At 48.2% G+C, this 16,266-nt stretch overlaps 6 protein-coding genes and 1 non-coding gene across 7 annotated transcripts; 6 read left to right on the top strand and 1 right to left on the bottom strand.

Moving 5' to 3' along the window:
* Window positions 1-327: 327 nt before the first annotated feature.
* Window positions 328-1,897, top strand: PAAG_03621 (replication factor C subunit 2; the record flags this gene model as incomplete). Its single annotated transcript, XM_015845022.1, has 6 exons — window positions 328-416; window positions 498-718; window positions 778-877; window positions 973-1,395; window positions 1,467-1,679; window positions 1,738-1,897. The coding sequence occupies 6 exons, from the start codon at window positions 328-330 to the stop codon at window positions 1,895-1,897; spliced, it is 1,206 nt and encodes a 401-aa protein (XP_015701996.1).
* Window positions 1,898-4,247: 2,350 nt separating this feature from the next.
* On the top strand, window positions 4,248-5,928 carry PAAG_03619 (candidapepsin-4; the record flags this gene model as incomplete). The annotated part of the gene is made up of 3 exons (XM_015845021.1): window positions 4,248-4,457; window positions 4,535-4,859; window positions 4,979-5,928. The coding sequence occupies 3 exons, from the start codon at window positions 4,248-4,250 to the stop codon at window positions 5,926-5,928; spliced, it is 1,485 nt and encodes a 494-aa protein (XP_015701995.1).
* An 855-nt stretch (window positions 5,929-6,783) lies between these two features.
* Window positions 6,784-8,336, bottom strand: PAAG_03618 (hypothetical protein; the record flags this gene model as incomplete). Its single annotated transcript, XM_002795027.2, has 2 exons — window positions 6,784-7,810; window positions 7,951-8,336. The coding sequence occupies 2 exons, from the start codon at window positions 8,334-8,336 to the stop codon at window positions 6,784-6,786; spliced, it is 1,413 nt and encodes a 470-aa protein (XP_002795073.2).
* A 137-nt stretch (window positions 8,337-8,473) lies between these two features.
* PAAG_11660 lies at window positions 8,474-8,578 on the top strand. The gene has a single exon. It is a non-coding gene; the product is annotated as a tRNA-Gly (tRNA).
* A 1,219-nt stretch (window positions 8,579-9,797) lies between these two features.
* Window positions 9,798-11,113, top strand: PAAG_11659 (hypothetical protein; the record flags this gene model as incomplete). The annotated part of the gene is made up of 5 exons (XM_002795026.2): window positions 9,798-10,096; window positions 10,165-10,191; window positions 10,288-10,532; window positions 10,577-10,617; window positions 10,664-11,113. 5 exons carry the CDS (start codon window positions 9,798-9,800, stop codon window positions 11,111-11,113), a joined length of 1,062 nt encoding a protein of 353 aa, XP_002795072.2.
* Window positions 11,114-11,147: 34 nt separating this feature from the next.
* On the top strand, window positions 11,148-11,950 carry PAAG_11658 (hypothetical protein; the record flags this gene model as incomplete). The annotated part of the gene is made up of 2 exons (XM_015847265.1): window positions 11,148-11,208; window positions 11,385-11,950. The coding sequence occupies 2 exons, from the start codon at window positions 11,148-11,150 to the stop codon at window positions 11,948-11,950; spliced, it is 627 nt and encodes a 208-aa protein (XP_015703174.1).
* A 3,021-nt stretch (window positions 11,951-14,971) lies between these two features.
* Window positions 14,972-15,394, top strand: PAAG_11657 (hypothetical protein; the record flags this gene model as incomplete). Its single annotated transcript, XM_015847264.1, has 2 exons — window positions 14,972-15,125; window positions 15,219-15,394. 2 exons carry the CDS (start codon window positions 14,972-14,974, stop codon window positions 15,392-15,394), a joined length of 330 nt encoding a protein of 109 aa, XP_015703173.1.
* Window positions 15,395-16,266: the final 872 nt, after the last annotated feature.

The following is a 16,266-nucleotide window of genomic DNA, read 5'->3' as shown; positions in this document are numbered from 1 at the left end:
ATGAGTAAGAGGTAAATAATAAGTTTACCGTATAAAGCAGACCATGCACTGTTATAAGCTGCTCGGTATAAGTTGAGGTTATCCAAATCCAACTCTGAAAGGATGAAGATTGGTCAAAAGCCCTAATTTCCGTTTTGGGAAGAGCAGCAGTGCACGGACGTACCTGATAACCAAATCTAATCGCGATAAGGGTTTCAGTGTTCACGTGACACCCGACGCGTTGGGGATAAATTGATCACCTCAACCCGTGTCAAAAAGAGAAAATAAACAGCATTTCTGGAATTCTAGCAAACATCTGGCTGGGATTTAACATTCCTAACTCCCATCATGGATAAGCCAGAATCATCATCAGCTGCTGCAAAAAGAGGACTTCAGGAAAACCTCGCTGGAGCCCCGCCAGACTACGAATTGCCCTGGTAAGAGTTGAATCCATGAGGAGAGGCCGAATATGGCCTATGAACAATTGAAAATCGAATAGGGCTAACTCTATCATACAGGGTTGAGAAATACCGGCCTGTCTATCTAGACGACATCGTCGGCAACACAGAAACTATTGAGCGGCTGAAAATTATTGCCCGAGATGGCAATATGCCACATGTAATCATCTCCGGCATGCCAGGTATCGGGAAGACTACGTCAATTCTCTGTCTGGCGCGACAGATGTTGGGTGATTCATACAAGGAAGCTGTTTTGGAGCTCAATGCCAGTGATGAGAGAGGTATGGCGACCCCTATTTACTCAGCAGCGTCGAGCATACCCTAACGAACCTGCTTGCAGGTATCGACGTCGTTAGAAACCGAATAAAAGGCTTCGCGCAGAAAAAAGTCACACTCCCGCCAGGTCGACACAAGTTAGTGATCCTCGACGAGGCGGATAGGTATGTACTGTTTTCTCCCTCTCGCCCTCTCGCCCTCGCCCTTTTCGATTCCGCTTCGTCATAATTTACTCACCCTCCTCCCATCCATGCAATAGCATGACATCCGGCGCCCAACAAGCCCTCCGTAGAACCATGGAGATATATTCTACAACCACCCGCTTCGCATTCGCCTGCAATCAATCGAATAAAATCATCGAACCCCTGCAATCCCGCTGTGCCATCCTGCGCTATGCGCGCCTCACAGACGCCCAAATCCTCAAGAGACTCACGCAAATCTGCAAAACGGAGAACGTCAAGCATTCTGAAGACGGGATTGCGGCGTTGATATTCAGTGCGGAGGGAGATATGCGGCAGGCCATTAACAACCTACAGAGTACGTGGGCTGGGTTCGGGTTCGTGAGCGGCGATAACGTCTTTCGCGTCGTCGATAGTCCGCATCCGATTAAAGTGCAGGCGATGATTAAAGCGTGTTGGGAGGGGGATATAGATGCGGCTTTGGATACGCTGAATGAATTATGGTATATTCCACAGAAGCATTGGCTCCAAAAATCAAGCATATTCGACTTGACATTGACAATCATTGGGACAGGGATCTCGGTTACTCCTCACACGACATCATCAGCACAATGTTCCGTGTGACGAAGACGATCCCCATGCTCTCCGAGCATGCCAAGCTTGAATTCATCAAGGAAATCGGATTCGCCCACATGCGGATATTGGAAGGGGTGCAAACGCTCGTGCAGCTCAGCGGGTGCGTGGCAAAGCTGTGCCGGATCAACATGAAGCCTGAGAGTTTTGTCCCGTCAAAACAATAAACTAACGGCCTCTGTAACAAACCTTGTTAAAAATGGCGAAGAAAGAGGAAAACCACTACCACCATTGAGTGATGAGAAGGAATTTTGGATTGCCGTCGACGACCACGAATTGATGGGACAAACCGACAACCACTTTGGTGACTATAGTGTTGCTACATCTTACAGTGTTGGAGCGGCAAACTCAAATTCAGCATTTGAGGTGTGAAGCACAAACGAACGAAATAATGGCAGTAATGAGAATGCCCTTTTTTATTCGGGAACAAATAGCCCTTCCGGTAACACAAAACACACGAGAACACCATCAAATCGGATGGCGAGGCAAGTATAACAGAGCGCTAGGTATATCGACAACCAAAGGGAGAGCAGGGCAATCGTAACGACTTCTTGTCAAACACGCAAGCTGAACACCCTCTTTTTTCTCCCTTCTCCCCGCAAAGCATGTTCCTAGCTGCCCGCATTTGTGCTCTTTTTAAGCTTCAGTCGCGACCGGAGAAGATGTAGTAGATTAAGTTACCAAATACTCTGTACGGAGTTCTGTACATAACATACGTACATTCTTAGCTAAACCGAGCGAAGGAGGATGGAAAGGCAAAATGGTTCTACTCTCTTTTATTTGTTCGGTCCACCCTTCCAACAAGGATCGACCGTAGTTAGTTAGTTACCCCCGCATTCTTTTTCCGGTGATATCAGGGTGGTAATACGCAGGGTATGTCCCGCTATACTCGCAAAGCATAGCAAAATAGCCGTGCTCTGCAGACGTTCTACAAGTCCGGTGGGATATAACGACGTACAGCTAGCTCATTTGGACTCAGCCTGAGATCTCCTGTCACGGCTAAAGAGACCAGCCAAAAAAAGAAAATGATATTTAGTTAACCAACCAGTTAACTAGCCATGGTGGTTCCTTTGAACAACATGTTGCATGACCAACCCTAACTCTGGTAACAGCTTGTATACCTAGATCGGAAGAGTGAACCCAACTTCAGAATGAAGCAAAATGAATGGTTCAAAGCAAAACGCGGAACTAAATACAAGTCCTGCTGACTCTAGTCTTGCACGGGAGAAGCAGAGTCTAGATTGAGAATTCTCCGCGAATCGCAATCTCTTACCCCCCTTTCCTTTTTTTTTTATTTTTACTTTTTTCTTTTGGGGTGTTGGTTCTGGTAGGACAGGTTACAGCCTGGATGACCAGTCTGTAATTAGTTCATGCGTTATCTGCCGACCGTGCCGATGGTGATCATTCAGGGCAAAACCGCTGCGCGAAACCCTGGTCGAGACAGTGACGGCGTGAGATTTCGCGTGGGAACCGTTTGGAGGAACCCCGAACATGTGTCTCAGCCGCTTTAACTAACTTGTTGGGAGACCTCTCGGGACTTGTTGGGAGCGATTGTACATACACAAGTTAACTAGCTATAGAGCACGTCATGTCAGCAGGTGGAATTGGGGTTCTTCTCCTTCGTTTTCTGTCTGACTCGCTCTCTCTGGTCGGAGGCAGCTTGGCTGTTTCTAGTTTTGCAGGTTTCCAGTATTAACAACACGTTGAAAGTCTGACTTCCCCTGTGGCAACGTTGAACCCAAGGCCGTCAGACGCATGATTGTCGGACAGGCAGAGCAGCGCCTAAGCAGCCTGCTGCGGAGCTGGCATAATGGCCCAAGGAACCTTGGGGTGATGCAAAGAGTAAGAGTGCACCCGTTGCGGTCGTTCCGCTGTGGCTGACAGGGCTAGAGAGAGTGCGATGATGAAGCCCCCATGGTTCTGTGAGGCTGAGGCCAGGAGAAGCCGTGGGTGGTTGAGGGGTTTAAAACTTGGTAGCCGGAGTTTTGGTTAGAGAGATCTTGGTTCCAAAGTGCGGGGTTAGGTTAGGGGCGGATAGGGTTAAAGGGCGCACCCGGAAGCTTAGTATCGAAGATTGGGTGTCCTTGGGTATCCGCCGCCCAGTGGAAATTGACTCCGCCACCGAAGATAAGACCTGGGAAGCGGGGAAGAGATTGCAAAACTGAGGCTGGCGGCTGGCAATTGACATGACATTTGCTAACAGAAGAGAGATTTGTCCAACGGCGGCTATAGCTAGGCGCGGAGAGGAGAATCCATTAACCTCCCTGCTCCACATCCCGCTATGCTATTCTCTGTCCTTGAACTATATATCCAGCATTTCAAGAGCCATATTGATAGTGAATTGGCATGGCTTCCCGGTTTCTTTGACTAGAGCTTGTCCTCGTTTTTCTCGTTCTTCTCGCACACAGGACGTACAGCCATATTCTATCTCCTCTCTATTCCTATATCTAATTGATTCCCTGCCAGTGACCCGACTGCGTCTCCCCATTAATCACCTCCCGACCTTTTTCTGTATATATTCGCCACCGGCCGTGTGTTTCAGCTTGTTACAATATCTGTTTTTGCATTCTCCCAACAGATATCCTCATATCCCTTGTTCTTGGCCGAGGTTGTTCGGATTCCACCCTGAGCGGTTGTCCGCCAGCTCCAGCTGGACATAGAGCAGACCAGGGGTACGCCCACCAGGAACCCGTGGGAGACAGCAAACTCCTCGCCTGGCGCCATGCGGGGTGCCGCCTTCTGCACACTGGGCACAGCGCTGCTCTCCGCGCTCTCCACGCTCTCCACCGTCAACGCTATCCAGCTCATTGAGAGAGACTCGCCACACGTTGTTGGTCTTGATATTCAGCGGAGGCATGTCTCCAACCCCATTGAAAGGGACCGCTTTAGGAGAAGACAGCTCAATGCCATTGCTGAGATTCTAGATAATGAGGTAGAGTAGATACTATCTAGAATGATTCCATTGTTGAAAAATCATTATTCATAACCTCACTAACTGAGATATTACAGAGACAGGGCACCCTCTATTTCTGCAATGTCTCGCTGGGAACACCACCGCAGAGAATCCGCTTGCACATCGACACCGGCAGCAGCGATCTCTGGTGCAATGTGCCACATTCGAGTCTCTGCTCCCAGGCAGATAAGCCCTGCGCCAGCGCCGGAACCTATGACTCATCTGCCTCTTCCACCTACATGTTCGTAAGTTCGGATTTCAGTATAACGTACGTCGATGGGTCCGGGGCAAACGGCAATTATGTGACGGATACGTTACAGTTGACCGGTGCCACTTTAGAGGCCTTCCAGTTTGGAGTGGGAAATACTACTTCTTCAAACGGTGCGTATCCCCCTATTCCGACCTATGGAGGGAAGGCGTGAGAGGATGTGGTGGAATCTCCCATTCGATCCACACAACGAGATGAAAAAAAAAAAAAAAAAAAACTAACCAATAGGCAGAGGGTGTACTTGGTATCGGATACCCAGCGAACGAAGCCCAGATGTCAAAGGACGGCATAGACCCCTATCCAAATCTTCCCGCCGCTCTTGTCGAAGCCGGCTACATAAACTCCAACGCGTACAGCCTGTGGCTCAATGACCTCGATGCAAACACCGGAAGCATTCTCTTCGGCGGTGTCAACGCCGCAAAATTCGATGGAAAGCTGCACACCCTCCCGATCATCCCAAGTATCCAGAACCTACACACCGAGTTTATCATCGCTCTAACAGGAATGGCCATTGATATCGGGAAGGGCAGCAAGAAGATCGGCTCCAGAAACTTTCCGATCGCCGTCCTCCTCGATTCCGGCAGCAGCCTTACCTACCTGCCCGATTCCGTCACATCGGAAATCTACCCCAAGGTCCGCGCCATTTACGACGCAGACATGGGCGCCGCTTTCATTCCCTGCTCTATGAAGGCAAGCACAGGATCTATATCCTTCAGCTTCTCCGGCATCACCATCGACGTCAGCATGAGCGAGCTAGTCCTCAGGCTCGACCCTAAATTCGACGGGATTCCCACAGAGTCCACCGGCATGCCAACCTGTATCTTCGGCATCTCTCCCGCCGGCGACGATGCCACCTCTATCCTTGGCGACACGTTCCTGCGCAGCGCCTACGTCGTCTACGACCTGGACAACAACGAGATCTCGCTCAGCAAGACTAACTTCAATCCCACCGGTAGCAGGATTCTAGAGATTGGGAAGGGCCCCGATTCCGTTCCTGAGGCGACGAAGGTGCCTAATCCGATCACCATTGTGGATTTCACCGGGTCTGGGGGCGGGCGGATTAATGGGCCGATGACGTCGTCTGCGTTTGCGGGGCCAACGGCCATGCCGGATTTGAGTGTCAAGGCGTTGGCGGCATTGGCGGCGTTGGCAGCGGCTAGTATTGCGTTTACGGCAATGTAGTGAAACTCTTCTTTTTTTGTTGTTGCATTCTGTTTGGCGTTTCGGATATATTCTTCTTGCATATGCATGCATTTTGATTACATCACATACATATACAGTTCGCATATTTGCATGGTGGATGGAAAAAAAATGGTGTGAGAATGGGTGGGTTCGGAGACTTTTTCAAGGGATAGTTCTCCCTTTCAAAGTCTTTCCAGTCACCGCTGACTTTCATTGTTGGATAAATTATTCATTTGCAATTGTCGGGTGTACAGATGAATGCGGTTTTTAAAATTTGGCCGGAAAAACCTTCGGCGTGGTTTAACTATGCTATAAACAAATTAAAACTGAGTCTCAATCCAACCCTCACGCATATCTCACGCATATCTCTATATGCTCTTGACGACTGTGATTTTGATCATGTTCTCAAGTCCTTAACCCTTATCTCTTAATCCTAACCGACCCCTTAACCCTGGTGTTGAGGGCGATGACGTTGAACAGAGGATGTAGCTATGCCATTATGTATGTGTTGGCGTATGTGCAGAGTGTACAGTTAGACTGTTGTTTATTTTAGATGGAGTGAAAGTAACCCACTTACTTGTCTTGGGATGGCACTGCACCCTTTGCCTTGATTAGGTAGTTCATATGAACATAATATGTGAGGGGCGAACCTTTTTCAATATAATTGAGCCCTCCTATATAAGGCCGGGCCGCAAGGAATAGGGGCGGTCTGTCTTGCTATTAATCTAAATATATTTGCATGCCGTATTTCAGAGCCGCACCCCACTTAAGTAAACTATATCCCACATATCTTCCCATCCTCAGTCCTATATACTTTATATCCTGCACCGCTCATATCATCTATCAACAGTCCCATCATATCCGCCTTCTGACAACAACTGCCCTAGCTCCCTCCCCATCCTGCCAGTCCTCACCTTGCAACTTTTCATCATCCACATCACACCTCCAAACCTCCACCCTCCCCTCCCCTGCTAACCCCCCGTAAATCACCCTTGCCATCTCCCCAACTCTCCCCGCCTGCCTCTTATCCCCGCACTCAAGCACAACAAGATCAGCATCCACCCACTCCGCGCAACCGAGCGCGAGGATGCGAGGGTAGAATGCATCCTCCCGTCTCGCGGTGATGATGACGTTTTGTATTTCTTCTTGCCTGGACGCAGGAGCAGAAGTGGCGGTAGTGATATTTAAAGTAGATGAATCACTAACACTAACGCATCTTGTAATGTCAGCGTTTACTATAGGAGGCGGAATGAGGGCTAATTTCGGCTCGTACATGCGCACGCTGCGGGATGTGGTCCCGTTTCTAAACTGGGTGGGGGAGATGTAGGGCGGGTTGGAGAGGAGGATTGTTATTGTCTTTGTCTCTGTGTCTGTGTCTGTGTCTAGGCGAGGCGCAGGCCTCTGTTGCTTTGAAGCCGCTTCACTGCCATTATCGAACGGCTGCGCTGAACTGATGTCCCTTTTCCTGTGATTGGGAGCAGCCGCGGCGAAATCCACAAGCATGCCTTCCATTTCCATCTCCCTTCCGCGTACCCCGTGGGACACCCGCGTGCTACCATCAGATCCAAGATCCGAAAGCACATCCCCCCATATAAAAGAGACCTCATTTCTCGCCCTCTCACTCAAGACTCCAAGCTTGATGTTATGTTCGAGATTCTCCCGAGCCAGCTCCAGAGCGCGGGCGCTGATGTCTACGCCGCATATCTGCAGCTGTGGAAATGCAGGGGCGAGCAGCGAGTGGAGGAGGAGCGGGATGCAGCCGGTGCCAGTGCAGAGGTCGAGGATGCGGAGTGTTGGCGGGTGCTTGTCTGATTCGGATTTGAATTTGAATTTGGAAAGAAGCAGGTTTGCTGTGCGCGTTGTGTAGGATTCTGTTTCTGGTCTGGATTTATTTTATTGACAATAGAGTTAAAACATTGGGGATAGGTTAGCGGAGATGTAGTATTTAAAATAACTGCTTTATCTACCGGCGCAACACTTAAAAATACAAACGGATACTTTCACGGAGGGAAAGACACACACCGAGGAATCAACACACCCCTCTGACACAGGATCTCCAACTCGCCAAATGGCTGGTCACCCAGGATGTACTGCAGTGGTACCCCCCGTGCTCTCTGCCGTACCATTTCTCGAAGCCTCAGCCGTACACACGCGTTCACATTGCTATTGCTATTGCCGTTACTTTTGAACCTCCCAGGCATCATCATTGATCTTTCGTCTCCCTGAAGATCCCTCCGGTCATCCCGCCCTCCATTTCGTTTCCGACGGCACTCAGCAAGCGCATGCTCACCCAACCACCTTAGTTCATTCTGGGCAGAGGGTAGGTCTCTGCATTCGCGGAGGAGGAGGGGGAAGAGGGGATGTAGGCTGTATGCATGGCGGAGGAGAGAGGGGGGGAGACGGGGCATTTATCAATATATACACCCGAGTCGATCCATATATATGTAGAGAGAGAGTTACATCTGGCGGTTGGAGGTGAAGGTTGGTGTCTCGATGGTCTCCGGCGATATAGTCCCTGGTAGTGACTACATGAACACCCTGACAGGCATCGGTGGTCCAATGGTTAAGATTCGACATTCCCATGTACCACTGCGGAAACATCGTCATGTCACGACATGTCGAGACCCGGGTTCGATTCCCGGCCGATGCAGCTTTGTTTTTCTTTTCCTTTTTTTTCTTATTTATTTATCTTTTTTATTTTCATGTTTTTGTCTGTCTATATTGCTTGGATATGAGCAGCGGTTGGGTAGTGAATTCGGGCTTAATTCATTTCTATGGTTTTCATTCCTCAATAGAGGTAGTAGGTGCCATAAGTGTTCACAAGGGCAACAAGCCAGCAAGCAACGAGATAGATACCGCGTGCCAAACCCAAACCCTATTAACTATACATTTACCCCGTCTGCCCCATATGAAATAGAAATGAATTTTTATTAACATACCACCTAAGCTAGTATTTTCATTTTGTTGCCTGTTAAGTTGCAGTGCGTTGGAAAACCACATACTGCCGTGCGATGGCAGGAGGAGTATATTTATACCAAGGCACCAGCAACGGCAATATAAAAAGGAGAATGGCCCGACCAAGCAGGTTCGAAGAATTCCTTCCGCGCGAAATCTGGCAGTAGTGCTCACATTGATGATCAGATCCACTTGTCCAAAGGCTCCAGTTCCAAGTTGCTCCTCAAATATAGACATGTTTCTGCGCTGAGTTAATGCCTGACTGTCATTCGCTGGCCCTGTTGCTGTCTACGCCAAGCGTATTAAATTCAGAAAGATTATTCTGAGAAGAAAGATCTTGAGGTTCGATGATGGATCTTTTTCACTCCTTTGGCGTATTCATTGCCACATGTCTTGTGGCTAGCGAATACGACTCTAGAAGGCAAGCCCTCGAACGTGAAACCTTCGTATCATACAGTTTCATATCATCGTTTCGAGATCGAGAATCCATGAGAAGTTTCGTCAAATCTCCTCTTCTGCTTGACCGTTGTAGCTGACCGCGCTACCAAAAGAGGAAACGTCTCGCAGTACAAGGCCTTTCTTCTCGTCAAAGGTGATACAAAAATGCATTTGCTAAAGCTGGAGGTTGTTGCATATCCCCAACTCCACATCGCAGATAGCTTCCAAACAAAAACCTTCTTTTTGAGTGCTTCAGCTTATTGCTTAATTGCATGAAAAATACGATGTGTGTTCTTAGAGCGTTCAGCTTCTGAAGGCTCCGCGGCCGTGGGACGGTGGATCCTCTCCCTTGTTTGACACTCTCTTGATCAACGTGAGGGGTATCGACAGTCTGTTATTCTCAATTGGTCACCTTTCGCTCTTCGCGTATGCAACGTGAAGCCCAATGCGGCCACAATACCGCGTGTTCTGATTTCATGATGGTAGTCGAGTTCATAGCGGAGAGGTCACCACCTCAACCTTCATTCATCTCAATCACCGAATGCCAACGTAATGGCAGATACAATGAAGAACTGCGAGTGCCCCGGGACTTATACTGTTCAGGAAGTATTGAATCTCGCGGCAGAGGATATACCAAGGCAATAGAACCCGATAGACTCTATGGAGTACCGAATTTCAGATTAACGATGTCATTTCCTTTGGTGAACAGTGTTGTTGTCGTAGAAGACTGGTCCAGCTCTGGGGAGAAGAAGCAAGAAATCCCAGCAAGCCTTTGGTATGAAATTGTGATGTTTACTGCCGTCATTTTCACTCATCCTTGAGCATAACGACCTTGTACTCCAGCGGGATAGAATCTTCCGGTCAATGCCCGTAGATGCACCCCAGCTGGAGGAGAAGCTAAGTACAATACAAGGGCCTTTGCCTTACTGCAGAGCCTTTCAGTGTTACTAACAGACACGGATGTAGACAAATTTCTTCGAACCCCATTCGAAACCCGCGCTCCTCCACTCCCGGCTCTCAACAAACCCTATGCCCCAATCATCCCGTCATCAAGGCGCTTGAGGCAGAGACACTGAAAGAAGATATACGGCTTGAGAAGGACTCCTACGAAACTCTGATCAAAGAAGGTGGCATTCCGTCCCACCCGTTCGGGCTCGGACTCGATATAATCGACGACCCTCCCGAACAGTATGAGGAATTAATTTCATTCTGTACGAGGAATGCTTGCTCTGCACTCTCACTGTTCACTCATCAGCTGGATCGCTGGAGGACTTTTGGAAGATATCAGCAAATAGTGTGACGACGTCGCTCGAAACCTGTTGATTTTCTGAAATATCAACAGGAAGTTTGGGAACGCCAACAGAAATATGAAACTGAGGATAACACACTGCTCCACCAAAACCGTGATGAACAGAGCAAGTACGAGGACTGGATAGAGTATCAGGACTATTCTCAACAACTCGTCGGAGATGTAGAGAAACGCCTGGCCGACGGGGAACAACAGCTTGTCATGGCACCGGAGGAACTAAAGAATGCGGGATTTCCAGTGGATGAAAAGATGAATGAGCGCATCATGGACGGGGTTGCATTGGCCTTTATGCAGAACATGTCCAAGGAGAAGCAGTTGAAATTGGCTGAAGAAAGACTGCAAAGAATTGAATCAGAAGACCGTTTGGGAGACTCAATAATCGTAAAGGATTGGATCAGACTCTCACAGGAAGAGCCGGAACTGGGCAAAGGCAGCGGCAATACAGCTGGTTCAATAGCAAGGAGGGAAGTTGAACTTCTCTGAGGGGGCCCCAGATATTCGAGAAAAAGCAGCATCGATGAATGAGGCTTTGAGGCAAGCAAAGGAGAATCTAGCTGTGGCTGAGTCGAATGATCTCGGTAATCGGATAATCCTCCGCTGTTCCTTGATAAGCAAGATGAAAGATGAGATCTTATCAGCAGAGAAACAGCCGGAAGAGTCAAAGCGAATGAAAGAAGAACTTATCATGAGATAAAAAGTGCCTGGGCGGCTATCTATACTAAAGGACACTTAAGAGAGAAATCGAAGAGTACAGGCACATACTGGACTGGATCGAGCAACAGCGTCAAGATAATGCTTTCTGAGGATTCCACAACGCAAGTTGACGGGAAAGGACAATCCAGAGGTCCTACAGGGAGTATCTCATCGGAAGCCACAAGGCCGGAAAGGTCCACGAGAAATCATCAGAGAAGACAAGGAAAGGCACACTCGGTTCTTCGACCGATCAGCCCGTCAAAATTTATTTCAAAAAGCCACTCGGCAAAACAGGAAGAACGTCGAAATATGATTCCCGCGATAATATTCATCACCTCAATTTTGATGCTGAAGAGCCTAGAGAGGGGTTTCCCGATTCTGTTTTATCCGCTAGGGCCAGATATGGACGAGAATGTTGATGGCGAAAGAGCTTTGAGGAGCAAGCAATATTTGTCTTCGATTCTCGAACAAAGTCTACAGGTGGATTATGCCTCATTCCAGGATGCCAACGACGCCACAGCATGGAAATGCAAATCGAATTACCAGGGCGCAAGCCAAAGTGACTATATCAGAGATAAAAAGCCCTGTTTCATTTTCAAGCGCTCCACCAGCGAAATATTGACTTAGCGGCCAAACGAAATCAGCACACAGAAATTGTGGGGAAACTGAAAAACTATCGGCATTGGAATCCAAGCCTCGAAGAATGTCAATGCTGATCAAGGAAAGATCCAAAGATGCCTCCACAGCCAAGTCCGCATGGGATTAAAAAGACCCCAAGCACCAGAAAGAATAACGTCTCTCGAAATGGCTGAGAAGCGATGCAACCTGATGGGAGTAAGATCAATGAATTCAAGGGCTTATGTTTCTGAGATAACTCCTGCTGAAATGCAGGGATTCTGAATGCCTGATCTGTCCTTTCTTCTGCCTGTTCTTCTCTTCCCTCTACCTACGCGTTCCAGACTAAGTCCGAGGTTTCAAGCCGTAGATTTGAGGTTGGACCCACCCTAGCCGATGCTCTGCATTGGTGATCGGCCTTTTGCCAGAATGGTTCACCTGGCGTTTGAACAATAATTCAAGTTAGCTACGTCAGGTGATCTAGTCTACTTCTGGTCAGTTACAAGCTCAGCCTGACTTTCATTCGGAGCAATCAAACCTGGGTTTTCAACCCATGGTTCTCCAGTGCTGGATCGACGCGCGGTTCACAATTCTTACGTTAAACCCGTCTTAGTCGACTTACTTTCACGATGTGATTTTGTCAATTGTGACTGTGTAACTCTTCTTCGACTGCACGCACAGTCGCTTTCTGACACTCTCAGATATGCTCTAATTGACTGTCTGTAATCGCGAGGGGCTTTTTGTTGAGCAACGACGAGATATCTGGACCATGACGTAAATAATTAGTGTCCGAGTATGACGATATGAAAACAGATTACCTTTAGATCCAGATTCAAGGGAGCATGCCCTTCGTCGGCTCTGGCGATATTTATCGCAAAGGTCGCCACCCGACTCGACTCGACGCGGACGTTGGGCGTGAACAAATGTCTAGTCTCATTGGATAGGGGGAGAATCTGAGCGGGAATATTTTTTTTTTTTTTTTTTTTTTTTTTTTTTTTTTCATCGGTGTACAACACCCGCGGTTCAACAGACTTTTGTTTTAGGACGAAGCAAAATTCCGAACCTCTTCGTATGACTTGAGCTCATATTTTTTTTTTAGAAATCCGTAATGTGGATGCAACTTGCATGTGTTCAAACTCTTCCAACAAAGGCAGACTAAAATTAAATGTTGGCATTCCAGCCGAACAGCCCGTCACTCTTGCGGCCTAAAACTAGTTTTATTTCACTTTCAATTCTCGAATTCAGATCTTAGACACGTGAATGGCCGAGTTATCCTGAGTCCAAGCAAGGCTGGCAACGAGTGGCCGTCTCGAACAACCGTTGCAATGGAGAACGGGGGCCTCCAGATGCCTATCACAGGAGGGGGGAGCTCATTCGAGAAACACCTCTCGTCGGGTCTTCTCGTTGCCTCGCGCTCCGTTTCCCGATGATAACGATCGTTACCTTGATACAGATTAGGCGTTATTGCTCCACTTACCCTTTGCCGGGTGTGTTGGCTCACACATCTTCCACATTCTTCGTCCTTCCCATGGCGGGTTGAGTCGAGTGACAAGCTTTGTAACCTGCAACGCCGTAGCCGCTGTGGGGGCCTGTCCTCCTGAGCCTGAAACTCAAAAGGTAATATAGGTTTAAAATACCGCAGTGCTCGGACAAGTCAACGGAAAGCAGTTGTAGGAAGCGTGTGAAAGCAGATAACCACTGTAGTATTAACTGGATTGTTCAGTAGTTAGCAGTGGTCAACGAAGTTAGTTGAACTACGTAATTCAAGTTGGTTGCAAGACACTGTTTTTTCGCACCTGAGAACAAGGCAATTTTAATTTTACTACCTGATTGAGTCCTGGGATATGCTGAACGAAATAACCAGCCTCGGCAAGCGACTGTTCATATCCAAGTAACAGTCGCGCCTGAGTCTGACATTCTTATTTGTGTGCGCTGAGCGATGGCTTATCGAAGTTGGACATAGGCATTTGACATTCAGGATCAGCTTAGCAGCTAACGTAGGTAGTTAAGTTAGTAGTTCCCGACTCCTTTGCCTCATAAACTTCTACGTAACTACGTTGCTATGCTCGATGATGACAAGCTGGTCTGCGGAAGAGGACGTGATTTTAATTTAATGTTTTTACCACGAGGCTTTTTCGATACGAAACGATTGCGACCTTGCTGTCGACGAAGAGGCTTTTTGTCGCACTCTACAGGCGGGTGAGTGGTCGTATAACTTCGGGGTTCCTTCGTAGACGACATATAAATTATCGAGTGTTTCTTTCTAATCGCTGATTGGGGCCTGAACGAAGTGGATATCAGTGTTTGAATACATGTCTCGATCACGAAGAGATTAGCTCTGTTGTGTCCGTCACTGAGAGACGATGCCGACATTCTTTATTATCAACGTTAGTTGATTGTCAGCGGTCAAGGATAAACCTCCTCTCAATGCGCGTTTTTTCTTCGTAGCGTCAGCGTCAGCGGCGGGGACGGGGACGGGGACTGGGGGCCATCCACCTCTGCAATGTGTATCATCGATGATGATGATGATGATGATGATGATGACGACGTCGTCGCGGTAGGGAGGGTTCATTCGAGGGAAAGCCAGAACCAGCTGAAGCCATGGTTGCTACCGGGTTTCCAGGTCAATGTCTTCGGGTTGATGGAGCTGTCGAGCAAATAGCCTTGTGGAGGTAGTTACATTTACCCAAGCGTCCGAATCATTTCACGCAACCTCCCAGAGAGGCCTTTCATATGAACAGAACAGGCCGTTTAAGACGGCATTTCAGACCCCCTAATCAAAACGATCTGCTATTAAACTCAATCCTGTTAACTAACTAGCTAGTACAGAGCCAAAAGTCACGGAACATGTCAAATGCAGGACCAAGGGTCCAAGGAACGGGGGATGTCTCCTCTGCATCAGCATCAAGGCGTCTTATTGGCCAAAGGCTTGACATGGTTCATTGGCCCGTGTTAAGGGAATGTTAATTTAATTAGGAATAGTTACGGGATCTGGAAACGGCGTAACGAATTACAACCTCAGCCGATGCGACGATGTCTCCACGGGCTTCCATGATCGACCCACCCAACAGCCCACCAAGATGCATCCAACCACCCACCCACCACCCGGCAACTTCGGCTATCCTCCCATTCTCCCTTTGGCTGAGCGGGAGGCGGGAGACGGATAACTTGGCCAACCCGCCAACATGTGAGTGCTGCACAGTTGAACGGAAACCTACAACTTCAACCATAGGAACGCAGGTGATGTGACAGCAAAAAGATCTTCGTCCTTGGTTCGCAGTTGTTCTGGAAGGAGTTTATGACCGCAGAACCTCAAAAAAACATGCCACAAACTCAAAAGAAGTGTCACCCAGCGTCATCAGCGGGTCCCGATCTCCCGAAGGTCTGTACCAGCTACTACAAGATCAGATAACGACGGAACTCTGCGTTCAGGTGGAAACTTTTACGGCTCTATGATGTCAGCTGGGGAGCGATCTGGGGAGCGACTCAACGTGACGGTTGCTTTTAACTATCGTTAGAGAAGCAGATCATCACCTTCAAGGGGCCTCGAGAAGAGAGCCCGTGTCGTGTGTCTGCGGGCAGAAGAATGCGTGCTGAATGTCGGGCACCTACTCAAGATGAGAGAACAGGGCGGCTTGAGATTAGAGAGTTCGTTCATGCCTCTTGAAATCTGATTGGTGCTGTAAGGATCTGAGAGACAAGAAACGCTAAAGGTCAGGGCTCCACATTTGAGCTTATTGGTTATGCTGACAACGGTGGCAACCCTATTAAGTCCTGATGAGATCTCCAGGGTAACAACATTGAGGTCTGATTCTTTCTGGAAGAGTCTGGCAGGAAAGAAAAAAAAAAAAAAAAAAGAGAAGAAAAGAAAAGAAGGCTGATAGGTAATACTTCTGAAATGTTGAACGTCGTATCGCTCCCGTCAGCATCAATGCCGTTAAACTTCTGCGAACCCAGAACCGGCTCGCGGAATTGATTCATCTTGATTTGCTAATTACATTGGGCTCGCAATCCCTTATTCGCGAGCCAGCTTCGATGTCGCATTGGTCAGGCCACCCCTTATACTCAACTTATTTAGTGACTTAAGTTGCCGTCGGCTGAGCGGATGGGAAAAAGTGATAATCTTGACAATAGGGGGTTGCATACCTATGTCAGGGACTATAAAACTCGACAAAACATACTTAAAAAAAAAAAAAAAGGGGGGGGGGGGGGGGGGGGGGTTTGAGAAATCAAAATGCTAGATAGTTTAACTAATGACTCAAAAGTAGCGCTTGTCGTTGGTCGTCCGGGAATCAATATACGTGACGAATAAGCCATGCAGGATGCAG

This window comes from Paracoccidioides lutzii (assembly GCF_000150705.2).
Source record: "Paracoccidioides lutzii Pb01 unplaced genomic scaffold supercont2.7, whole genome shotgun sequence".
NCBI lineage: Eukaryota > Fungi > Ascomycota > Eurotiomycetes > Onygenales > Ajellomycetaceae > Paracoccidioides > Paracoccidioides lutzii.
This window is presented reverse-complemented; position numbering and strand designations above follow the sequence as displayed.